General features: G+C 46.0%; 1 protein-coding gene across 1 annotated transcript in view; it reads left to right on the top strand.

Moving 5' to 3' along the window:
- LOC134965161 (sialic acid-binding Ig-like lectin 10) overlaps positions 1-27,130 on the top strand; it is a 111,509-nt gene that overhangs the window by 68,509 nt on the left and 15,870 nt on the right. The window contains exons 3-5 of the mRNA XM_063941682.1: positions 6,285-6,314; positions 12,085-12,339; positions 14,937-14,984. Coding sequence (XP_063797752.1) covers positions 6,285-6,314; positions 12,085-12,339; positions 14,937-14,984 — 333 coding nt within the window. The remainder of the gene's footprint in view (positions 1-6,284; positions 6,315-12,084; positions 12,340-14,936; positions 14,985-27,130) is intronic.

The following is a 27,130-nucleotide window of genomic DNA, read 5'->3' as shown; positions in this document are numbered from 1 at the left end:
ACAGAGAGAGAGATGAAGGAGAGTGTTATACAGAGGAAGAGATGAACGAGGGAGTTATACAGAGGGCGAGATGAAGGAGGGAGTTATACAGAGGGATAGATGAAGGAGGGAGTTATACAGAGTAAGAGATGAAGGAGGAAGTTATACAGAGGGAGAGATGAAGGAGGGAGTTATACAGAGTAAGAGATGAAGGAGGGAGTTATACAGAGGGAGAGATGAAGGAGGGAGTTATACAGAGGGAGAGAAGAAGGAGGGAGTTATACAGAGTAAGAGATGAAGGAGGGAGTTATACAGAGGGAGAGATGAAGGTGAGAGTTATACAGAGGGAGAGATGATGGAGAGAGTTATACAGAAGAAGTGATGATCGAGGGAGTTATACAGAGGGAGAGATGAACGAGGGAGTTATACAGAGGGAGAGATGAAGGAGAGTGTTATACAGAGAGAGAGAGAGAGAGATGAAGGAGAGTGTTATATAGAGGGAGAGATGAACGTGGGAGTTATACAGAGGGAGAGATGAATGAGGGAGTTATACAGAGGAAGAGCTGAAGGAGAGTGTTATACAGAGAGAGAGATGAAGGAGAGTGTTATACAGAGGGAGAGATGAACGAGGGAGTTATACAGAGGGCGAGATGAAGGAGGGAGTTATACAGAGGGAGAGATGAAGGAGAGCGTTATACAGAGGAAGAGATGCAGGAGAGTGTTATACAGAGGGAGAGATGAAGGAGGGTGTTATACAGAGGGAGAGATGAAGGAGGGAGTTATACAGAGGGAGAGATGAAGGAGAGAGTTATACAGAGGTAGAGATTAAAGAGGGAGTTATACAGAGGGAGAGATGAAGGAGAGAGTTATACAGAGGGAGAGATGAACGAGGGAGTTATACAGAGGGAGAGATAATGGAGAGAGTTATACAGAAGAAGTGATGAACGAGGGAGTTATACAGAGGGAGAGATGAACGAGGGAGTTATACAGAGGGAGAGATGAAGGAGGGAGTTATACAGAGGGAGAGATGAAGGAGAGTGTTATACAGAGGGAGAGATGAAGGAGAGTGTTATACAGAGAGAGAGATGAAGGAGAGTGTTATACAGAGGGAGAGATGAACGAGGGAGTTATACAGAGGGAGAGATGAACGAGGGAGTTATACAGAAGGAGAGATGAAGGAGAGCGTTATACAGAGGAAGAGATGAAGGAGAGTGTTATACAGAGGGAGAGATGAAGGAGGGAGTTATACAGAGGGAGAGATGAAGGAGGGAGTTATACAAAATGAGAGATGAAGGAGAGAGTTATACAGAGGGAGATATGAAGGAGGGAGTTATACAGAGGGAAAGATGAAGGAGAGTGTTATACAGTGGGAGAGATTAAGGATAGAGTAATACAGAGGGAGAGATGAAGGAGGGAGTAATACAGAAGGAGAGATGAAGGGGCGTTTTATACAGAGTTAGAGATGAAGGAGATAGTTATACAGAGGGAGATATGAACGAGGGAGTTATACAGAGGTAGAGATGAAGGAAGGAGTTATACAGAAGGAGAGATGAAGGAGGGATTTATACAAAGGGAGAGATGAAGGAGGGAGTTATATAGAGGGAGAGATGAAGGAGAGTGTTATACAGAGGGAGAGATGAAGGAGAGTGTTATACAGAGGAAGAGATGAAGGAGAGTGTTATACAGAGGGAGAGATGAAGGAGAGTGTTATACAGAGGAAGAGATGAAGGAGAGTGTTATACAGAGGGAGAGATGAAGGAGAGTGTTATACAGAGGAAGAGATGAAGGAGAGTGTTATACATAAGGAGAGATGAAGGAGAGTGTTATGCAGAAGGAGAAATAAGAAAGGGGAGAGTGTTATACAGAGGGAGAGATGAGGGAGAGAGTTGTACAGAGGGATATGAGGAAGGGAGTGACAGACTTACACATTTCCTGTCACCTCTACTCCTCTGGAGTGGGCCTTCTGTTTCTTCCTTCTGCCTGAGCTAGGCTCCGTCCCCTGACAGCTCCCAGCAGCGAGGGCCGTCTCACTGTCCCCTCTCCTGCAGTGCTGCACTGTCGGGCCGGCAATAGTAATAGCGTAGGCCGTAGGGGAAGCATCACACGGCCGGACCCACTCTAACTGAGTGATCAAACTGGTAATAAACTACAGCTACCAGCAGCCTTAGCTGTAGTTTATTTCCAGTTGTTTCTTCACTAGTGCGGTGTGGCGGGCGCCTCTTGGCTGCCCAGATTTATTCCTATACAGTGGTCGTGCGGGTGATGCTGCTACATGGTGCCCATACAGTGCATATGAGCTGTGGGCACGGCACCACTGGCACACACCTAGTTACGGCCCTGGAACCAAGGGTTAGGGTTAAGGTCCATACACATTATCGCTAAGTGACGTCACGCCTCCGCCAGCCGTGCATGTAGGTCCTGGATGACAGTCCAGATCCTGCATGCATGCACTGCCGACAGCGACGATCGTTGCCGACCCGCGAGGCCGCGCATCGGTCATCGCTGGCGGCATACACATTTGCCGATAAAATGAGCGACGTCGCTCAGGGAGGGGGGAAATGAGCGTCATCGCTCATTTTATCGCCAAGTGTGTATGGGCCTTTAGGCTGTGGGAGGAGAGGGTTAGGGGGAGGGAGAGGATTAGGCTTAACTCCCTCCTGCATTCCTGTTGGCATTATAAACAGTTGGGATGCTGGGGTCAGTATAATTACCTCCGTCATCTCGACTGCCTGGATCCCGTACCCAACGCCCAGAGTAGATTATGATTTTTCTCCTCCATATATAAACCTGCAATTTGTTTAAGGGCTGCTGCCTAACTCTTTATGTATATAAATTATATTGGTAAGGGCGCACTATGAGAGAAGTCAGATAGGTTCAATGCCAGATAATAATTCTGTGCATCAATATGTGCTGATTAAAGTATTGTGTCTGCATCCTCTAGTAAGAAAAGTAAAACTTTACTTTGAATAAAACTGTTAAGGCCCCCATCCACTACTCAGACTTGTCTGAACTACAGATCGCATCAGATTTCTATTGAACTCTCCCGAGAGCATTCCGGGAATCGGATGGTTTTAATTTAAACTACATTCACTTCAGATATATCTAATGCGACCTATCATGTGTCAGATCGCATCAGATATATCTAATCAGAGGCAGAACTCTGGGAGGCAATGGAGTCATCTGCCGCCGGGCTCCTGCTCTGAAGGGGGGCACCTCTCCTCCCATTCTGACACACCATTGAATTAAGTTAATTGATATCTGTCGCTGTCTTTTCAGTGGCCGACTTCCTCACTGGTCCCTGCACCTTACAAATCACACCCTCTTTATTATACTGAATATACACATTTCACAAAGGTCACACCCAAGATTAGAAACCACAACCTATTACACTGGTTGCAGACACCTTACTAGCGGAGCTATTTGCTCCTGTATAGGAAATATGAGAATTTTAACTATATGAAGATACTTCTCTGACAATTACATGTAACTTCATATAGTTAGAATTCTCATGCTTCCTGTACAGGAGTAAAATAACTCCATCAGTAAAGTGTCTGCTGTCAGTGTAAAAGGTCATGGGTTCTAATCCTGGGTATGACTGCTAAGAAATGTGTGATTTAAAATAAAAGACAATTAAATGTATAAATACAGTATATACATTTTTTTAGAACACTCCATACACACATACACACACACACACACACACACACACACACACACACACACACACACACACGCACACATATATATACGCACATATATATATATATATATATATATATATATATATATATAGGAAATGGATATTGGCGGCACTCACGGTCTTTACATGGACATCAGGAAATGAAATAAATCAGATCTGTGTTGCTTAACGTTTCGGTCTTTATTCGACCGTCATCAGAAGTGACTTCTGATGACGGTCGAATAAAGACCGAAACGTTAAGCAACACAGATCTGATTTATTTCATTTCCTGATGTCCATGTAAAGACCGTGAGTGCCGCCAATATCCATTTCCTACATGACCTGTTCTGTGGATGGCACCAGGCGAGTTGTATCATTGAATTTATGGGAGTGCCGAATATTTTCCTTTTTGATATATATATATATACGCACACATACATACATTTATTTATCTTAATATAGGAAATAGGGGGGGCACCAATATTTATCTTGACTCCAGGCAAATGGGACGAACTTCCGCCACTGTATCTATCTGCGATTGATATGATGCTGCTGCCGAATCCAGTGGTGGGTGGGAGTAGCCAGGGAGATGTCAGTCAAGTGACGCTTCAGATGAATCTGATCAGATACAACTGAAGTAAAAAAAAACACTCCGATGTGCACCTGATTTCTTCAGATTCAGATAAATAGTTGGGGCAGCCTCAGAGATTTGTAGTTCAGACTTATCTGACACGGGACTGCGCATCGGATCAGAAGAGCTGTCCGATGTGACACTTTTCTTCAGATTTGACGGTCAGATGCGTCAAAATCTGAAGTAAACTGCCCAAATCGGACTAGTGGATGGGGGCCTTTAGAATTCTCTGTATCAAACAAGCATAAAAGCAGCTACATATTTGGTAGATGCTAGAATCAAGTTGGAGAAAGGACCTTTGATGTCAGGGGGAGGAGCCATGACACCAGGGGGAGGAGCTAGGCCAGCGGGATAGATCTTCTACTATCCACGCCACCAAGTACTCCCTTTAGTAACCCGAAGTGTGGTGAGCGGCGAAGGTACATTTCCGGTACCCTGTTCGGCCATGGCTCCTCCCCATGTTGATGTCGCTCCTCACCTGGTGACGTCAGAGGTCCCTTCCTCAACTTGGTTTTAGACCTAACCATAATCCTTTGTGTGTCCATCATGCATACATATGTTTTTTTCTTTATTTTCAAAATGCACATGCAGAGGATTTTTTTAAAATTAGCAAGCACATCTGAGTTTTATGTCTCTAAATAGGTAAATGACTGTGCCTAGCCTGAATTCACTATGGATTCTTTAATCTGTCCACTTTAGTACTTCCTGCATATTGGTCATAGGGCCTGATCCATTAAGAATTGCAAATGCAAAGCTGCTTCAGCTTACTCATGCTTGCCATCGCAGGGCGGCTTGCGAGGCCAAGGAAACTGCGTCTTAATATCCAGGCTGTACATACCTTTTATTTTAAATACCAGTGTTGAGTGCAACAAATCCCCCCCCCGCCCCCATGCATTGTCTACTATCACAGTATCATTACCAGCATTACAACCCTGTTCCCATTATATAATGTACAGCTTCATCTGTACACCATACAGTCCAACACAATATGGCCCCCAACATGTCACCAGGAGACCTTTATTCAACATACATAAATTCCATTATGCCGTCATTACACCAGCACATAGCCTCATCAGGGATCCGGTCTGAAGGTCGACACTGTCTAGGTCAACAATGTTTAGGTTGACCACTATTGGTCGACAGTCACTAGGTCGACATGGTTCCTAGGTCGACATGTTCTAGGTCGACAGGTCAAAATGTCAACATGAGTTTTTTTTCTTTTTTTGAACTTTTTCATACTTAACGATCCACGTGGACTACGATTGGAACAGTAATTGCCTGAAGCATGGCGAGCAAAGCGAGCCATGCTAGGGGAAAACAACACCAAAATAACATGAAAAACTCCTGTCGACCTTTTGAATTGTCGACCTAGACCATGTTGACCTAGAACCCCTGTTGACTTTCCAACCCTGTCGACCTATAGTGGTCGACTGATACATTGTCGACCTAGAACCTGTCGATGCAATGATCCACACCCCCTCATCATGCCACCATACGGACCTGTAATGCCACCACTGCACCTTTGCCCATAGCAGGGTATGCTGGAATATGTAGTCCCACAGCAGCTGAAAAGATGATTATTGCTCACCCCTGGTCTACTCTCAGTAACTATGTCATGGGTTGAAGTGTAAAGGATGATATTATATCTTACTAGAAAATGCATGCTTCTTATGTTTCCATTTTCTTTCAATGGCCCCATGCAGATTAATGGAGCTGCTGCAGAAATGTAGCCATTGCCTACATTGAGTGATGGCCATACCAGTGCAGGGAAGAACCAATGTGGTCCATTGTGTACCACTTACTATATGCTGCTGATACAGTAGTTAAATGCTCCTGGGAATTCCATGCAGCATCATTATTATAAGTAATGTCACCACGTTGTGGTGTAAGGGATGTCTATATTGTGTGGAGCAGTAACAGCTTCTTAATATGTACAGTATATAGAGTTCATAGACATACTACTGAGTGTGTATCATGTTTTTGTGTGTTTTTCAGATCCTCCTTCAATAAAAATCACCATTGGAGGTAAAAGCTCTCATCTTACTCAAATTGTTTTAAATAAATTACAAAAAAAACTGGCACAGTGGTTTTCAGAAATAGAACTATAGATAATTTATACTGCTGAATGTCTTTTCTATCTGCTAATGAGGAACCTGCCATTTAAAACACACACACACACACACACACACACACACACACACACACTTACACACACTAGAACAAATCTCTATATGTACTCAAGAGTGTTGGATCTGAATTTCCCCTCTGCCAGAGTAAATCTATTTTCCCCTCTTGTCTCTTCCTGCATGGCGGTTGGATGTCACAACGGATGACCACTTTACTCTCTGTGGTAACGTTGGAGTCGTATAACCTGAGAGCAGTGCCGTAACTAGACATTTTAGCGCTGAAAACGCTGATTTTAGCGCAAGAAACGGCATCGGCGCCCCCCCCCCTTAACGTAAACCGGCGGCAGTAAAAAATATAGGGGCGAGGCTTCACGGGAAAGGGGTGTGGCCACAAAATAATACCAATTCATATAATGGTGCACAGTAGTCTCCATTATTCAAATTACACCGCACAGTAGCGCCACTACACCAGGTAGAGCTGCTTTTTCACATTACGGAAGACAGCATCCCCTTTTTACACATTACGGCAGACAGCTTCCCCTTTTTACACATTATAACAGACAGCATCCCCTCTTTACACATTACGGCAGACAGTGTCCCCGTTTTTATACATTACGGCAGACAGTGTCCCCTTTTTACACATTAAGGCAGACAGTATCCCCTTTTTTCACATTATGGCAGACAGCGTCCCCTTTTACACATTACGGCAGACAGCGTCCCCCTTTTACACATTACGGCAGATAGCGTGCCCTTTTTTGATGAGGGCAGGGATACTAAAGGTGCAGATACAGGGAGGGTAAGGGCTGGGACGCTGAGGGGGGAGTAACAGGGAGGGTGAGGAAAGGGGCACTCAGGGGGAGTTACAGGGAGGTTATGGGTGCTGAGGGGGAGATACAGGGACATAACACTTAAAATATGTTTGCAAGTATATACACATGATAAGTTACAATATAACTTATAATGTGTATATACTTCCAAACATATTTTATCCGGCACTGAGTTACATACGTGGCTCAAAATCAAACTCCCCCCCCCCTTTCCCCCCCAGTCGCATTACATATAACAATTACCTGGCAGGCATCCTAGGACTGACAGGAGGCGGCTACAGGAGAGAGCGCACATGTGGAGAGCCTTGGAACAGGAGGGGACAGCGCACCGCAGGTTCGGGAGAGAGCTTCATAAAAAAAAGCTGGAGCAGGGGAGGAGACGTCAAGACGCGGTAAAGGAGGAGGGCGCACACAGCCTGGCGTCTTCACATCACGTGCGGGCGGGTTCCTATTAGGCAGGGGTAGGCGGAGCGCAGGACCGGCGGCTGTATCGGCTGTCAGTGGGGAGCACATTGCCGCACCACAGATCGGTAATAGAGATCCGATCTGTGGCGGGTGGCAGGGGGCCCTTTCAGACAGCCTCCTCATGGACGGGCAGTGGGAGCGCAGCCAGGGGGAATATGCGCTCTAACTAGGTGTGCGCTGTGGGCAATGCCCCTTCTGCACACACCTAGTTACGGCGCTGCCTGAGAGGCTCATATAGAGTTCCCTGCAAAATGCATGTGCACCAAAGATTTGTACCTATGTTGGCTGAGATGCAGTTTAAGCTTCTTTCTCTAAGGCAGTGATGGGGAACCTTTAGCACTCCAGCTGTTGTTGAACTACACATCCCAGCATGCCCTGCTATAGTTTTGCTAATTGGCCATGCTAAAACTGTAGCAGGGCATGCTGGGATGTGTAGTTCAACAACAGCTGGAATGCCAAAGATTCCCCATCACTGCTCTAAAGGGACAGGATGGGCATTGGAAGGGCATGTAAGCTAAGCCAAAGTTCTGTGTGGGCATTCACCCAAAATGCATGCCATACTGACCCCAGGAAAGATTCCGGTCTCACTTGCCGACTCTCCAGTATTTCCGCAAGACTATGACATTTCGGGGAGTTCCTCCAACTCCCAGGAGAATAGACAAACCTCCTACATGCCACCCACTTCACCAGTAAAGTAATGCCGCAAATCACGGCATTAAGTTGTGGTGGGCATGGCTGTGATTTGTAAACTTGCATTGTAAAAATCAGTGATATGTCTGGTGTTACCTAAACTGGTGGTTTTCTAGTGTCCTAGTGATAGTTTAAACTTTAGTAATTATGGCATATAATATAAAATCCAGAAAAAAAGACCAAGGTGGTACCAAGCCTTGGAAAGAGATAAAGTGGAGACGTTGTCCAGGGTAACCCATCAGTTTCTGTCAATTACATACAGTAGCACAGTCTTTGAAATGAGAGAAGCTGATGAGTTTCTTTAAGCAACTTCTTCACTTTATCTCTCTCCAAGGGGAAGATTTATAAAATCTTGGACAGGGATAAAGTGGAGAGAGATAAAATACCAGCCAATCAGCTTCTGTCATTTTTCTAGCACAGTCCATAAAATGAAAGTTCAAAGCAGGGGCATTTCTACAGAGGAGGGGGCATGTGCAGGTCTCCAGAAACATGGCGCCCACCATGATCCGGAGACCAATTTGGCTAAAGTGTTAAAATGGGTGCAATGGGTGTGGTGTGGGCCCCCCCTGGACCCTGCACCCTTTGTAGAAACGCCAATGGTTCAAAGCTGATTGGATGGTACTTTATCTCCTCTTTTTCTCTCTGTGCAAGATTTGAGAAATCTCCTCCCAAGGCTTGATACCTCTCAAATTAAAAAAAAAATGTTGGTTTTACAAAACCACACTTTGGTAAATCCCACCCAGGAGTAATGAAGGCACATATGCTACCCACACAGAGCTGGACACATCGTTGATATATGGCCAGCTCTGCTTGGGTTTTAGGTATATCTACTCAGCATCAGTTCCTGAGAGTTCAGCTGACGTCATCAATGTTCCATTGCCATTCTCTGTGCATTCTGCCTGTAATGTGTACTGACACTGCGTTTGCCATAGGGATGAATTGATGAAGGTGGTACTATCCTTCCATTGTGCAGTCGTCACTCGGTGTATTGAGATGCTCTCTGGCAGAGAGGAAACACAACCTCCCTTATGATTTGTTGAAGGGTTTATTGCCCCATCCAAAAAGATGTAATGGGTTCTGATGAAGCATCAACGTATGTAGGTTTAACACATGGGTCATCCCATTATAATAAGGCCAAACGGTTGCCCATCTGTGCCCCAGATATGACCCTGGAAAGCTTTATTGTGACTCCTAGCTCTCCTGTATACCCAATACCACATGTTATATGCTATAGGGGGAGATGTATCAAACCTTGGAGAGAGATAAAGTGGAGAGGGGTAAATTACAGGCCAAGCGGCTTCATTTTTCAAATACAGGAGGAGATGTATCAAACCTTGGAGTAGTTAGACGCTTATTGGTTAGTACTTGATCTCTCTCTCATTTTTCTCTCTCCAGGGTTTGATACCTCTACCCTAATGACAGGAGCTGATTGGTTAGCACTTTATCTCTCTCCACTTTATCTCTATTAAGGCTTTGACATATCTCCCCCATAATATTCTGAAAAGAAGTTGGCCCTTGACCACACAGTTTTATCAGCGACATGGCCATTGTTATAGGCAGCCCCACGCTATATTACAGGTGACATGTATTACGCACAGTATGTTTCAACATATTCTCAATTTCTTTTTAGCCTACCTTTGAAATGGCCTGATAGTGTGGGTGTGATACATGTGCCCGTGGGTTGGGGTACCGGCAGTCACATGACTGACAATGGCATCCCGACCTTCCGAATGTCAATAGGGGACGGGTAGTTATTTTACCCCTTGCCTGCCTCCTTTCCTAACCTTAAGCCACCTGGGGTGGCGGCTAGGGCTAAGATAGTGGGGGTAGCGACTAGGGCTAAGACACAGGGGGGGTGGCTAGGGCTAAGGCATGGGGGGGTGGCTAGGGCTAAGACACAGGGGGGGTGGCTAGGGCTAAGACACAGGGGGGGTGGCTAGGGCTAAGGCATGGGGGGGTGGCTAGGGCTAAGACACAGGGGGGGTGGCTAGGGCTAAGACACAGGGGGGTGGCTAGGGCTAAGACACAGGGGGTGGTGGCTAAGGCTAAGACACATGGGGTGGTGGCTAGGGCTAAGACACAGGGGATGGTGGCTAGGGCTAAGACACAGGGGGTGGCGAGGGCTAAGACACGGGATGGCGGCTAGGGCTAAGACACAGGGGTGGCTAGGGCTAAGACACAGGGGGTGGCGGCTAGGGCTAAGACATGGGGGTGATGGCTAGGGCTAAGATACGGGGGTGATAGCTAGGGCTAAGACACAGGGGTGGCAGCTATGGCTAATCCCCCCCCCCCCTTCTAGTGCCTAGCCCTAATCAGCCCCCCCCCTTCACCAGCCTGGCTCTAACCCTAACAGGCATTCCAATACTTAACTTCGGGATGCCGGCGGCCAGTGTTCCGGCACCAGGATTCCGAGTGGTGTCAGGATTCCGGCCTCGGTTACATGAGCACTGGCATACCAACTGCTGGGATGGTAACCGATAGAGTATATTGCTTAAGACGTTACTTTAAGAAGTATTGCTTTATTATTTATTCTTTGTTAAGAAATGAAAGCTAGTTCCCCTACTTGTATTCAGTGCTGTGCACAACGTCAGTTGAGTAAATGCTGACTCTTTTACTTATTTATTATTATTATTATTTATTTACAGTTACTTATACTGTATAGCGCCACCATGTTTGTTAATGACAGTAAAATTGATAATTGATCCTTAGGTGTAAATTTACTAAAGCTTCTAAAAATAAAAAGTGTTGATGTTGCCCCTAGCAACCAATCAGATTCTGACTATCATTTCTCTATTGCACAGGTTCTCAAACTCGGTCCTCAGGACCCCACACGGTTCATGTTTTGCAGGTCACCTGTAGATTTTTTAAATGTGACAGTTGGTGATACACAGTGCAGCTGCCGGGTGACATGGAAAACGTGAACCGTGTGGGGTCCTGAGGACCGAGTTTGAGAACCACTGCTCTATTGCATAGGTTCTCAAACCCGGTCCTCAGGACTCCACACGGTTCATGTTTTGCAGGTCACCTGTAGATTTTTAAAATATGGCAGTTGGTGATACACAGTGCAGCTGCTGGGTGACATGGAAAACGTGAACTGTGTGGGGTCCTGAGGACCGAGTTTGAGAACCACTGCTCTATTGCATCCTAGAAAATGATAGACGGAATTGAATTGATTGCTATGGGCGACATCACCATTTGTCAATTTTAGAAGCTTTAGTAAATTTACCCCTTAGTGTCCAACAATTTACACGCACAATTAAACACTTATCTACAAATAAAAACCTGGAAGCTCCATAGAGACTCACACCTGGGAAATGATTGATAGGCTGAGGAGAGTCATGTGACCTGTGCCCCAGTGACGTGGGGTGGGGTGAGGCAGGTGAGGTTACCCTGCTACTGCACAAAAACCTAGGAAGAAGACATTAGTCCAAGTTTGGTAAAAGCTCCTATACTGCACAGTCCTGGCTAGCAACCAGATATTAGGAGACATCAACATCATCATCATCATCATCATTTATATCCTCAGGTGCTTCCCTCGGTGGCTTTGTCAATGATTTATGCCAGATTTCTTGTACTGTGCATGCTATAATATGTATATATTATTTCCCTGTTTTTTTACTTAATATTAATTTACTGTAAACTGCTCTAGAATTGAACCTAATTATGTAACATTTGCTGTTTTATTAGAGATTGTCACAAATGAAAGCATACCTTTTATTGTGAAGAAAGGAGAAAGCATAAGCATGCATTGCACAGTGGACAGTAACCCAAAGGCTATCATCAAGTGGATTATGGGAGGACAAGAAAAAAATGGTACATTAAATGGAAATGAACTAACCTATGAACTGAAGAACATTGGACTCAGTGATGCTGGAATATACTTCTGCTCAGCATGGAATGTGCAAGGGGTGGCTAACAAAGGAGCTGAAATCATTGTACAATGTAAGTAAAATAAATGTAATATATATATATATATATATATATATATATATATATATATATATAAAATCTCATATAACATTCTATCCAAGAGTTATTACTTATAGTACATTGTAAAATTGTTTACTGATAAAATATTTAGATTTATAGGGATTATAGGCACTTACCATTTTTGGTGACTTTCAATAAGCATACTAAAACTGCACGTGGCTTCTCCAGCAGCTGTTTTTCAAACATTTTTCAGTTAAACTTACTTATAATATGACATTATGGCCCTCATTCCGAGTTGATCGCTCGCTAGCTGCTTTTAGCAGCATTGCACATGCTAGGCCGCCGCCCTCTGGGAGTGTATCTTAGTTAAGCAGAATAACGAACGAAAGATTAGCAGAACTGCTACTAAATAATTCCCTGCAGTTTCTGAGTAGCTCCAGACCTACTACTAGATTGCGATCAGCTCAGTCCGTTTAGTTCCTGGTTTGACATCACAAACACGCCCTGCGTTCGGCCAGCCACTCCCCCATTTCTCCAGACACTCCCGCGTTTTTACCTGGCATGCCTGCGTTTTTAGCACACTCCCTGAAAACGCAGAGTTGCTGCCCAGAAACACCCACTTCCTGTCAATCACATTACGATCACTCGAGCGTTGAAAAAACGTTGCTCGAGCTCGTGTAAATCGACTAAGTTTTGTGTTAAATAACTAAGTGCATGTGCGCTGCGTATAATGCACATGCGCATTTTCTACCTAATCACTCCGTTGCGAAAAACGGCAACAAGCGAACAACCTATGTCCTATGTCCTATGACCACCTATGTCAATTCAAATAATTAGTTAAACACACCAAACTATATAAAGAAAACAGAATTCAATGTTCCAAAGGGAAAGCAAATCTACCTTTTAAATGTAACGGCAACATTAAATATATATATCTCCGGATGCATGTAGTATAAGTTTGACAATGACGATAACTTATAGCATGCACAGGTTGTGCACTGCAAATCACTTTCTCATTGGCTAGCCCCCGTTCTTTAAAGTGCACACCTACAATATGGTATTTGGGGATGCTTTGGTAAACTCATTCATAATATTATGGGTTGGCAGAATAAAAATCTGAAAATGGTGACATTTCTACTTACTACTGTACTACTTTACAATCAAACAGTCCTCATTAATTAAATCTTTCCCATGTTTATCCTAAAATACTACACCGTTGTTTCTACATGTTTAAGGGCAGAAATAAGTGTTGCCTGAAAGTACTGTAAAATCATAGAAACATTTCGGTCACCAGCCCTTGCATCCGCCATCCCCATATTTTTCTATGTGGACGGTGTGTAACAAGGGGGTAACATCGCTTCACCACTAAGCTGATGCGCTGTGTGCTCAGGGGCATCATCAGAAGTGGAGCCTTCGCTCCCACCCCCGCCCCCTTTCGGCAGACAGATGTTAATACATCTTGTCGATGTCCCTTCCTGCATCACCTCGGTAATGAGGCAAGGAAGGAAGTGTTATAGCGGCACAAATGTATTTAGCTTTAACGAGATAAAGGGGGTCATTCAGACCCGATCGCTGCTGTGCGTTTTTGCACAGCAGTGATCGGGTTTGAACTGCGCATGCAACGGTGCCGCAGTGTGCCGGCGCATGCCAGACAGCCGATGGCTGTCTTTGGCTAGCGATCACCTCTGCCTGATTGACAGGCGGAGGTGGTTGCTGGGCGGGAGGGGGCGGGGCGGCGGCATTTGGCCACCATTTAGTGGGGCGTTGTCCGGGCAACGCAGGCGTGCCTGGACCGTTGCGGAGCAGGCCACGGTGGCTGGGTGAGATCACACGCAGCCACTGCGGCCCTCACAGGGATGAGTAACTCCTGCCAGCGGGCAGGAGCTGCACTGGCAGGGAGTTAATCCTACAGTACAAAAGCATCGCCGCTGTGCGATGCTTTTGTACTTCTGCAACGGAGCTGGAGCTGACATGTGGGGCGGATTAGCCCTGTGCTGGGCGCCCCCCCCCCCCCCCCCCCCCGCATGTCAGTGTGCCTGATCGTAGCTATGATAAATTTAGCACATCTACTATCAACTCTGAATCACCCCCAAAGTGGAGATGGATAAAGAGTTATAAATGACCAGCCAACCAGCTCCTAACTGCCATGTTACAGGCTGTGTTTGAAAAATGAGAGAAGGGCGCCGGTTGGCTGGTACCTTATCACATCTGTGGTTTTTCCTGATGTCGTACAGTTTGAATTTCAGTTTACACATCTGTCCCTTGAATCTTGTTCCATGGTACTGGGCCCTTCATTTGTAAGCTGTGTGGTGTGTAAATAGGAGATGCAAACCCACTACTGTAGATTTGGTTATTAATTTAATCAACCTCCCAAAAAATAAAAATCCCCAAATTTCTGTATATTATTTTAGAGAAACGGTACTGTGCAAAATACAGGATATTGGTAAAAGTGCGGTGAAATTAGTTTTATATTACCATTATTAAAGTAAATATAAGATTAAAATGAAGATACTTTCATAAATAACAATTGCATTGATCTAAAGCTATTAAGGTTCTAGGACTCTAAAGAGATTTACAAAAATGTAATTATGTTTTTTATGTCATTTTAGATCCCCCACGAACACCAAAGATCATCTGTTCCATGGCTAAGAGCACAAGTAATAATTTCTTGGTGTACTCAATAAACTTAATATATATATACGTTTCCAGGGCGGAGATGTAGTGTTGCCGCGGTGGAGTTGGGAAAACGGGGGGTGGTGCGGCGCAAATGGGGGCGTGGCAGGGGCGTGATCGCGGCGGCTCCGTGATGTCACATGCAGCAGCCGCGATCAGGAACATGGCGGCTAAGCTGTGCCAGCAGATGGCATTCCTAGTTCCTTCCTAGTTTCTGCTTCATCTGGGGGTAGGTTCTGGCACTGGTCAGCATGCTGGGCGGTCTTGCCCTGCGATGGGTGGCCCCCAGCATGCGATCCAAAGTATTGCAAATTCTGCTTACTGAATTAGGCCCAATGTTTGTGATGTTATTCACTTTTGTGCATACAGGTTGAGTATCCCTTATCCAAAATGCTTGGGACCAGAAGTATTTTGGATATGGGATTTTTCCGTATTTTCGAGTAATTGCATACCATAATGAGATATCCTGGTGATGGGACCTAAGTCTAAGCACAGAATGCATTGATGTTTCATATACACCTTATACACACAGCCTTAAGGTCATTTTATACAATATTTTTAATAACTTTGTGTATGAAACAAAGTTTGTGTGCATTGAGCCATCAGAAAACAAAGGTTTCACTATCTCAGTCTCACTCAAAAAATTCATTTTTTTCCGGAATATTCCGTATTTCGGAATATTTGGATATGGGATACTGAACCTGTATTTATATTTTGGGTTGGTGTTGGGATGCCGGCAGTCAGAATACCGACAGTGGCAAGTACGCATACTAACAGAGCGATTTTAAATTGGGAATGGTGCGTCCAAGCTTACAGTAAATCTGGAATTACTTAATATATCAATTAGCAGTCAGTATGGCAACAAATAAAGGTATATTCCCCCCTGGCATTGCACATGTTCCAGGAGTAAATTGTTACTGTTTTGATTGGCTTCTAACTTGGAGGCAGGCACGTTATACGCAGCTCCCTTCCCCGCTTTCATCCGCAGTAAGCACTGGAGGGGGAATTGTGAGCATCATTTTTAACTATTTCTTTCCCATCTTCGCCAAGGATGAGTTGGGAGGTTGAAGTGTTTATATAGGCCCATGAAACCTTCTGCTTCAGGTAGAGATGAGCGGGTTCGGTTCCTCGGGATCCGAACCCCCCCGAACTTCACCTATTTTACACGGGTCCAAGGCAGCCTCGGATCCTCCCGCCTTGCTCGGTTAACCAGAACGCGCCCGAACGTCATCATCCCGCTGTCGGATTCTCGTGAGATTCGTATTCTATATAAGGAGCCGCGCGTCGCTGCCATTTTCACTCGTGCATTGGAGATTGAACGGAGAGGACGTGGCTGCGTTCTCTCCCTGAAAAGCTCCGTAATCTGTGCTCAGTGTGCTGCAAATAATCTGTGCTCAATGTGCTGAAAATATCTACGTTCTCTGCCTGAAAACGCTCCATATCTGTGCTTGGTGTGCTGCAAATATCTGATCAGTGTGCTGCATTGTGGGGACTGGGGACCACCAGTATATAATAATTATAGTAGTACAGTACAGTAGGCCATTGCTGTATCTTGCAGCTCTGTGTCACTACAAGCATCCATTCCATATCTATGCGGTATTTTTGTGAGCAGTATTTATAGTATTACAGTGCAGCATTTTGGTGACTAACAGTATATAGTTGTACAGTAGGCCATTGCTGTATCTTGCAGCTCTGTGTCACTGCAAGTATCCATTCCATATCTGTGCGGCATTTTTGTGAGCAGTATATATAGTATTACAGTGCAGTATTTTGGTGACCAACAGTATATAAGCACATGAGGGAAGAGGGCCCTGCTCGTGAGAGCTTACAATCTAAAGGGGAGGGGTAGACAGACATGGGTGACACAGATGGGGTACATAGAGAACGTGGAACAGAGGGTTCGGAATCAGGATGAGATTTGGCTGGGTTTGGTGAAGAAGTGGACCCCCAGAAGTCCCAAGACAATACTTAACATTGCAACATTTTACTGGGCTATGCAGGAGAAAATTAAAAATAGGAAAAAAAAAAAAAAAAGAATCGATAACTTCTACTGCTTTCAAAAAGGTCAATGGAAGCTGAAATAATGGACAACTACCTCATGGAAGCCAGATACAGTATACCAAACAGTACTTAGCAGAGTTAGGAATGAGTGCTTATGAAATACAGTAACATTTTGTCATAATATTTCAGAAACTGCATGGCTGGTCTCTTGCACTCTTTTGCTCTAATACACCACCTGCTTTAGGATTTATATTCAAAAACATTGTCTCCATAATCCCAAAAACGTCAGTCTTCTTGGAAAGTGGTTTGTTCCTTTGTAAGGGAAAGAGAACAAACATTCTCAAACAATGGTTTCTCAATTTCTTTTTCCTCTGGGAAGGGATTGTGGATTCGCAGTTATATCTGAGCATTTCTGTAATCAGAAAGCAGCGACTTTCTACAAATGTTTACGAATAATTCCAGTGATTTTGTCATTTTCTTCCAGTGATTTGGACCAATAATACCATTGATTAGAACGAATAATTCCAGTGATTTTGTCATTTTCTTCCAGTGATTTGGACCAATAATACCATTAATTAGAACGAATAATTCCAGTGATTTTGTCATTTTCTTCCAGTGATTTGGACCAATAATACCATTGATTAGAACGAATATGTCACGATCCGGGTATCTGGACGCCATTTCTTACCCATCAGATGCCTCCTAAGGCTGGCTCAGCGCTCCAGGACCGGATCCCATCTGTTATCCTGATGTGTACATTCCTGTATCCTCTCCTGTCACTCTGGGACGCTGTCACAGTAAACGCCATATTACACCTGGCATGGCGTCTCCCGCGGCCTCCGCCGCCGTCCCTGAACTTCTGCATGCAGAGTGTCTGAGTGGCGATTATGTCAGCCGCGGCCTCCGCTGTGTCCGCGTGGTTGGATGTGCATCTGTCAGCCTGGCGCCTCTTGTCTCCGGTGGCCGGCGCCGCCATTACTGTTTTCATTACCACATGGATTACAAACCAAACTTCCCTCCAAGTGTCTGCATGGGCGCAGCCATCTTGGATTCTGTCAGCTGATCATTTCCACCAATCTGTTCTCAGTATTGATAATCTGCATAATTGCCTAGCCAATCCCTTCCTTGCTGCAGGTATAAATACACTGTGCCTGAGCAAGGAAGGCGTCAGTGCTTTGGTTGTCAAACCTAGTTCCTGTTTGTCTCTCTCCTGTGATTGTCTTCCAGGTTCCAGCTCCTGTCTCAAGACTTCCACCATAGAGACCCGCACCAGCATTTCACCTGCGGTGTAGCCTGACTCTCCAATCCATTGTGGATTCATCTGTTTCCAGCTACAACATTACCTGCTTCCAGCTCAGCTTCCAGCAGAGTACAGCTTCCTTAAAGGGCCGGTGTCCTTTCTACACTTTACCACTCTCCACCGGTATTATTATTTCTCCGCTCTCAAGTTCTACATTTCAGTTCATATTTCATCGCTCCCAAGTTCATTTATTATTTAACTGGTTCCAGCCAGTATCCACTCCGTGCTAACAACAGTCTGGTTCCAGCCAGTATCCACAGCAGCTGTTTTATCTTCAGCAACCCAGCTTTTCCTGGAACACCAGCTGGCACAATCCTGGGTTATCTCCATTGCTACAGTCGGGCCTGGTAAGGACTTTCCATCTAGAAGATCATAAGAACTATCTCACACTACCAGTGCCCTGTGGCTCCTGCCATCCTGTAGTACCCAGGAACTGTATTTATTCTTTGCTGACTTTTACGTTTTCTTTTACTGCTGCTGTGTTGCGGAGTTGTCATAATAAACATCATTGACTTTTATCCAAGTTGTCGTGGTCACGCCTTCGGGCAGTTATTATTCATGTTACTTACATGTCCAGGGGTCTGATACAACCTCCCAGGTTCCGGTACATCTCAGCCCCTACAACTGAGGCTGCCTCCCGTCAGCTCAGGCCCTCAGTTGTGACAGTAAGCACTGACCTAATGAATCCAGCCGGAGACCAGGATCAAGCGGCCAGGCCGATGCAAGAACTGGCAGCCCGACTAGAACATCAGGAGGCTGCACAGGGCCACATCATCCGCTGTCTCCAGGATCTCTCTACTCGGCTGGATGGGATTCAGACAACTCTCCGTGGATCAGGCGCGTCTGGTGCGTCAACCACAGTGACTCCAGCTATAACCCCACCCACCTTACCCATTTCTGCTCCACGTCTTCATCTTCCAACGCCAGCAAAATTTGACGGATCTCCAAGATTCTGCAGGGGATTTCTCAACCAGTGTGAGATTCAGTTTGAGCTACAACCTGGCAATTTTCCCAGTGACCGTACAAAAATTGCCTACATTATTTCTCTTCTCAGTGGCTCAGCCCTTGATTGGGCATCACCGTTATGGGAGAGGTCTGACACCCTGCTATCTTCCTACACTGCCTTCGTGTCAACATTCAGGCGCATCTTCGACGAGCCAGGCCGGGTAACCTCAGCTTCATCCGAGATTCTCCGTTTACGCCAGGGGTCACGTACTGTAGGACAATATCTGATACAGTTCCAGATCCTGGCATCCGAACTGGCATGGAACGACGAGGCCCTGTATGCTGCATTCTGGCATGGCTTATCTGAGTGTATTAAAGATGAGTTAGCTACCAGAGACTTACCTTCTAAGTTAGATGAGCTAATCTCACTCTGCACGAAAGTTGATTTACGTTTCAGAGAGAGAGCAACTGAGCGTGGAAGATCATCTGCTCCAAAATCTTCTGCTCCTCCTACTCGTCAACTGTCACCATCTAAAGATGAGCCCATGCAACTTGGCCGTTCCCGTTTAACTCCTGCTGAGCGCCGAAGACGTCTCTCCGAGTCTCTCTGTCTCTATTGTGCAGCTCCGTCTCACACCATTAATGCCTGTCCCAAACGTCCGGGACTCCAGACCCTAGCTCGCCAAGGAGAGGGCCGGCTAGGAGTAATGATCTCCTCTCCATCTCCTCAAGATTGTAATCTCCCAGTCTCGCTTCAAGTTGCTCAACGTTATCGGAACGTCATTGCCCTCCTTGATTCCGGAGCAGCTGGGAACTTTATTACCGAAGCCTATGTTAAACGGTGGTCCCTACCCACCGAGAGACTTCCTTCGTCCATTTCTTTAACTGCCGTGGATGGCAGCAAAATTTTTGATGCAGTTATTTCTTTAAGGACTCTACCAGTTCGTCTGAGAGTGGGAGTTCTTCATTCCGAACTTATTTCTTTTTTAGTGATTCCAAGAGCCACACATCCTGTGGTCCTGGGCCTTCCATGGCTCCGTCTTCACAATCCTACAATTGATTGGACGACTACACAAATCCTGGCATGGGGTTCCTCCTGTGCTGAGACATGTTTGTTTAAAGTATTGCCTGTCTGTTCTTCCTCCCCCAGGTCGTCTGATGTTCCACCTCCTCCATATCAAGATTTCACGGATGTGTTCAGTAAAGCTTCTGCTGATATCCTTCCTCCTCATAGAGAATGGGACTGTCCGATTGATCTCGTTCCAGGGAAGGTTCCACCTCGAGGCCGAACTTATCCGTTGTCTCTGCCTGAGACGCATTCTATGGAGGAATATATTAAAGAGAACCTAGCAAAGGGGTTCATTCGACCTTCTTCTTCTCCAGCCGGCGCAGGCTTCTTTTTTGTAAAAAAGAAAGATGGTGGTCTGCGGCCGTGCATCGACTACAGAGGTTTGAACGACATTACCATCAAGAACCGTTATCCTTTACCCTTGATTACTGAGCTCTTTGACAGAGTTAGCGGAGCTACCATCTTTACAAAGCTGGACTTGCGAGGTGCATACAATCTCATCCGGATCCGTGAGGGTGACGAGTGGAAGACCGCCTTTAACACCCGTGACGGACATTATGAGTACCTCGTCATGCCCTTCGGATTGAGCAATGCTCCAGCTGTCTTCCAGCATTTTGTCAATGAGATCTTCAGAGACATTCTATACCGTCATGTCGTGGTCTATCTAGACGATATCCTCATTTTTGCCAACGATTTAGAGGAACATCGTTTTTGGGTTAAAGAGGTTCTGTCCCGTCTCCGTGTCAATCATCTCTATTGCAAATTAGAAAAATGCGTCTTTGAAGTCAAGTCCATTCCGTTTCTAGGGTACATTGTGTCCGGTTCCGGACTAGAGATGGATCCTGAGAAACTACAAGCAATCCAAAATTGGCCGGTACCCTTAACCCTCAAAGGGGTCCAGAGGTTCTTAGGGTTCGCCAACTATTACCGAAAGTTTATACGAGACTTTTCCACCATTGTGGCGCCTATTACTGCTTTCACTAAGAAGGGTGCTAACCCGTCCAAGTGGTCTGAAGAAGCCATGCAAGCATTTCATCTTTTAAAACAAAGGTTCATCTCTGCGCCTGTTCTGAAACAGCCTGACATCGACTCTCCTTTCATCTTAGAGGTGGATGCCTCCTCCGTTGGAGTAGGAGCGGTGTTATCTCAGAGGGCTAAAGATGGCCATTTACACCCTTGCAGTTTCTTCTCCCGGAAGTTCTCCCCAGCTGAGCGCAACTATGCCATTGGCGACCAGGAGTTGCTAGCCATCAAGCTCGCTCTAGAAGAGTGGAGGTATCTGTTGGAGGGAGCTTCTCATTCAATCACCATACTTACAGACCACAAGAACCTTTTATACCTGAAGGGCGCACAATGTCTCAACCCTCGTCAGGCCAGATGGGCACTTTTCTTTTCCAGGTTCGACTTTAAACTCCAGTTCTGTCCGGGCTCTCAGAATCGCAAGGCCGATGCCCTTTCCCGCTCATGGGAGCAAGAAAATGAGTCAGAGTCTTCAGACAAGCATCCTATTATAAATCCGTTGGCATTCTCCACGGTAGGGATGGACTCTACGCCCCCATCAGGGAAAAGTTTTGTGAAGCCGATGCTAAGGAAGAAGCTCATGCATTGGGCCCATGCTTCCCGTTTTGCCGGACATACAGGTATCCAAAAAACCCTGGAGTTTATCTCTAGGTCCTATTGGTGGCCAACTCTGAAAAAGGACGTCTTGGAGTTTATTGCATCTTGCCCAAAGTGTGCCCAACATAAAGTATCCCGCCAGTCGCCTGCGGGGCAACTGGTTCCACTATCCGTTCCCCGTCGACCATGGACCCACTTGTCGATGGATTTCATTACAGACTTACCCATGTGCAACAAGTTCAATACCATCTGGGTGGTAGTTGACCGGTTCACCAAGATGGCACACTTTATTCCTCTCACCGGTCTTCCGTCAGCTTCCAAGTTGGCTCAAGTATTCATACAAGAGATCTTCCGACTCCACGGTCTTCCTGAAGAAATTATCTCAGATCGAGGAGTTCAATTCACAGCCAAATTCTGGCGAAGTTTATGTCAAGTCCTCCAAGTCAAGCTAAAGTTTTCCACGGCTTACCATCCTCAGACCAATGGTCAAACCGAGAGGGTGAATCAGGACTTGGAGGCCTTCCTCCGCATCTATGTGTCCTCCTCTCAAGATGACTGGGTTCAATTACTTCCCTGGGCCGAGTTCTGTCATAACAACCAGTATCATTCTTCATCTGCTTCAACACCATTCTTCACTAACTTTGGATTCCACCCTAAAGTCCCTGAGTTTCAACCGCTTCCAGCAACTTCTGTTCCCGCAGTGGATATCACCTTGCATCAGTTTGCCAATATCTGGAAGAGCGTACGATCAGCTCTGCTCAAGGCATCGTTCAGGTACAAGAAGTTTGCGGATAAGAAGCGTCGAGCAGTTCCTGCTCTCAAGGTGGGTGATCGGGTATGGTTATCCACGAAGAATTTGAGGTTAAGAGTTCCCAGTATGAAGTTTGCACCTCGCTATATCGGTCCTTTCAAGATTGAACAAGTCATCAATCCTGTTGCTTACAGACTTCAGTTGCCTCCCTTCTTAAAAATACCCAGGACATTCCATGTTTCCCTGTTGAAACCGCTGATCTTGAATCGGTTTCATTCCTCACTTCCTCCAACTCCGAAAGTCCAAACTCAACGAGGCGTTGAGTATGAAGTGGCCAAGATCCTGGACTCACGTCACCGTTACGGTCAACTACAATATCTTATTGACTGGAAGGGTTATGGTCCTGAGGAACGTTCATGGACCAATGCTTCTGATGTCCATGCTCCTGCCTTGGTCCGGAGATTCCATTCCAAATTTCCTCAAAAGCCAAAGAAGTGTCCTGGGGCCACTCCTAAAGGGGGGGGTGCTGTCACGATCCGGGTATCTGGACGCCATTTCTTACCCATCAGATGCCTCCTAAGGCTGGCTCAGCGCTCCAGGACCGGATCCCATCTGTTATCCTGATGTGTACATTCCTGTTTCCTCTCCTGTCACTCTGGGACGCTGTCACAGTAAACGCCATATTACACCTGGCATGGCGTCTCCCGCGGCCTCCGCCGCCGTCCCTGAACTTCTGCATGCAGAGTGTCTGAGTGGCGATTATGTCAGCCGCGGCCTCCGCTGTGTCCGCGTGGTTGGATGTGCATCTGTCAGCCTGGCGCCTCCTGTCTCCGGTGGCCGGCGCCGCCATTACTGTTTTCATTACCACATGGATTACAAACCAAACTTCCCTCCAAGTGTCTGCATGGGCGCAGCCATCTTGGATTCTGTCAGCTGATCATTTCCACCAATCTGTTCTCAGTATTGATAATCTGCATAATTGCCTAGCCAATCCCTTCCTTGCTGCAGGTATAAATACACTGTGCCTGAGCAAGGAAGGCGTCAGTGCTTTGGTTGTCAAACCTAGTTCCTGTTTGTCTCTCTCCTGTGATTGTCTTCCAGGTTCCAGCTCCTGTCTCAAGACTTCCACCATAGAGACCCGCACCAGCATTCCACCTGCGGTGTAGCCTGACTCTCCAATCCATTGTGGATTCATCTGTTTCCAGCTACAACATTACCTGCTTCCAGCTCAGCTTCCAGCAGAGTACAGCTTCCTTAAAGGGCCGGTGTCCTTTCTACACTTTACCACTCTCCACCGGTATTATTATTTCTCCGCTCTCAAGTTCTACATTTCAGTTCATATTTCATCGCTCCCAAGTTCATTTATTATTTAACTGGTTCCAGCCAGTATCCACTCCGTGCTAACAACAGTCTGGTTCCAGCCAGTATCCACAGCAGCTGTTTTATCTTCAGCAACCCAGCTTTTCCTGGAACACCAGCTGGCACAATCCTGGGTTATCTCCATTGCTACAGTCGGGCCTGGTAAGGACTTTCCATCTAGAAGATCATAAGAACTATCTCACACTACCAGTGCCCTGTGGCTCCTGCCATCCTGTAGTACCCAGGAACTGTATTTATTCTTTGCTGACTTTTACGTTTTCTTTTACTGCTGCTGTGTTGCGGAGTTGTCATAATAAACATCCTTGACTTTTATCCAAGTTGTCGTGGTCACGCCTTCGGGCAGTTATTATTCATGTTACTTACATGTCCAGGGGTCTGATACAACCTCCCAGGTTCCGGTACATCTCAGCCCCTACAACTGAGGCTGCCTCCCGTCAGCTCAGGCCCTCAGTTGTGACAGAATAATTCCAGTGATTTTGTCATTTTCTTCCAGTGATTTGGACCAATAATACCATTGATTAGAACAAATAATTCCAGTGATTTTGTCATTTTCTTCCAGTGATTTGGACCAATAATACCATTGATTAGAACAAATAATTCCAGTGATATTGTCATTTTCTTCCAGTGATTTGGACCAATAATACCATTGATTAGAACAAATAATTCCTGTGATATTGAGGTGTTTGTGTCGCTTAGCTTAGCCGTCCAGCGACCACAGTGCACCTCTTTTTCTCTTTTCTTTGCATCATGTGCTGTTTGGGGCCAATTTTTTAAAGTGCCATCCTGTCTGACACTGCAGTGCCACTCCTAGATGGGCCAGGTGTTTGTGCCGCCCTCTTGGGTCGCTTTGCTTAGTCATCCAGCGACCTTGGTGCAAATTGTAGGACTAAAAATAGTATTGTGAGGTGTGAGGTGTTCAGAATAGACTGCAAAATGAGTGGAAATTGTGGTTATTGAGGTTAATAATACTATAGGATCAAAATTACCCCCAAATTCTATGATTTAAGCTGTTTTTGAAGGGTTTTTGAAAAAAAACACCCGAATCCAAAACACACCCGAATCCGACAAAAAATTTTCAGGGAGGTTTTGCCAAAACACGTCCGAATCCAAAATACGGCCGCGGAACCGAATCCAAAACCAAAACACAAAACCCATAAAATGTCCGGTGCACATCTCTAGTTTCAGGTCATTATATCTATATATACTAGGTGATTCATCGCGCCCTACGGGCGCTCTTCACACCGTCGTAAGGGGCTACGGCCCCTTAACCCTTGCACACCCTTGTGGCGTGGAATATTTTTATTATATGGAGTATTACATCCAATCATAATTGTGTGAGTGGTTAAATATTGCACGGACAAAGGGCGTGCAATGGTTAAGGGGTCATAGCCCCTTGCAACGGCGTGAACAGCGCATGCAGGGCCTGGTGAATCACCTAGTAGGTGCTTTGGTTGGGGAAGTAGGGGGTGCGGGGAAGAGCCGGATGGGATCCTGGGGTGCCACGGGAGGGGCGGTTGTGGTGGGGCCGCAGGTGGGGGAGGGTGCGTGGGTGCTGCGGGTGGTGGTCCGGACCCGCTTCAGGTGGGGGAGGAGCAGTTGCGGGGTTGCCCCAGGTGGGGGAGGGGTGGCTGCGGTGGTGCGGCGGGAGGTACGGGTGCGGGGTCGCTGCGGGTGGGGGAGGGGGTCCGGAGCTATCGCGGGTGCTAGAGGGGGAGTGTGGGGGTGCCGCGGATGGGGCTCGGAGGTACTGTGAGTGGGGGAGGGGCGGGTAATGCTTCTCCTCCTGTCAGCAGCTAAGCTGCTGTCCTCCCTTTGGCAGTGGCTCTCCTGGAGACTCGCACAGCAGGCAGTCACTATTGTTTGCGCCGGTGTCCCTATCCCAACGCGCCGCATTACAGGGAAGAAGATGTACGCAATAAACTACAGGTCCCAGCAGCCCTAAGGGGTGGAATGCTTCGGCGCTAAGGGCTGCTGGGAGCTGTAGTTTATGTAGTGCGTCTACTTCCCTGTAATGCGGCGCGTTGGGACACTGGTGATAACAATAGAGACTGGCTGGCAGAACTGAGTGACTGGCTGAATCAATATAAAAGGTGAGAGTGCTGTGCAGTGTGTGTGTGTTTGTATATATATGTGTCTGGTGTGTGTGTGTATGTGTGACTGTCTGCATAATGTGTGTAAGCGTCACTGGTACAGGGGGCGTTACGTGTGTAAGCGTCACTGGTACAGGGGGCGTTATGTGTGTAAGCGTCACTGGTACAAGGGGCGTTATGTGTGTAAGCGTCACTGGTACAGGGGGCGTTAGGTTATGTGTGTAAGCGGCACTGGTACAAGGGGCGCTACGTGTGTAAGCGGTACTGGTGCAATTTATCACACACAGTGAATTTGGTGTAAGCGGTGCTGGTGCAATTTATCACACACAGTGAAATTTATCACTCATTGATAAATAAGGGCATTCATTTTCTATTTTTGTACTGAATTTATTTATAAGAAACTTTTGGCCTAGGCGTGGCATGACAAAAAATCTGATACTGTAGGGAGCCGTGATTGAAAGTTTGGGACCCACTGCACTGCGGCATTTTTTAATTGGTAGAAATGGGAAGATCCAACAGATGCATTATGTAAGATTTCCCCATAAATGGTTTCCATAAGAAAACCTTTAAACTTCGGAAACCAGTAATAATTTTTTACATAAGGCTTCAGCTCCATCACCTTCTTCCAGACAAAAACGTTGGTCTCCATCGCATCATAGGGGTAAATGTAATAAAAGGCATTGGTGAGATTCTACAATATTTTAAAGGGGCAATGATTTAAAAGGCAAAACATTAAAAGGCTGTTACGTACATTTACATAGTCCATAGTCATAATTCAAAAAGAGGAAAAAATATTAGAAATAACACTATGGTGGGCTACTAAAGCCAACATCATAACCAATACCAAGGAGCAGATACTTGTCTCACTGATTAACAAGATATTAAGGGGTCTATTTACTGGGTGTGGTATTGAAGGTCGACAGTAACTAGGTCGACAGGGTCTTTAGGTCGACATGTTCTAGGTCGACAGGTCAAAA

This window comes from Pseudophryne corroboree, chromosome 10 (assembly GCF_028390025.1).
Source record: "Pseudophryne corroboree isolate aPseCor3 chromosome 10, aPseCor3.hap2, whole genome shotgun sequence".
Lineage (NCBI taxonomy): Eukaryota > Metazoa > Chordata > Amphibia > Anura > Myobatrachidae > Pseudophryne > Pseudophryne corroboree.
The sequence above is the reverse complement of the archived record's forward strand: the minus strand, read 5'-3'. Positions and strand labels throughout refer to the sequence as shown.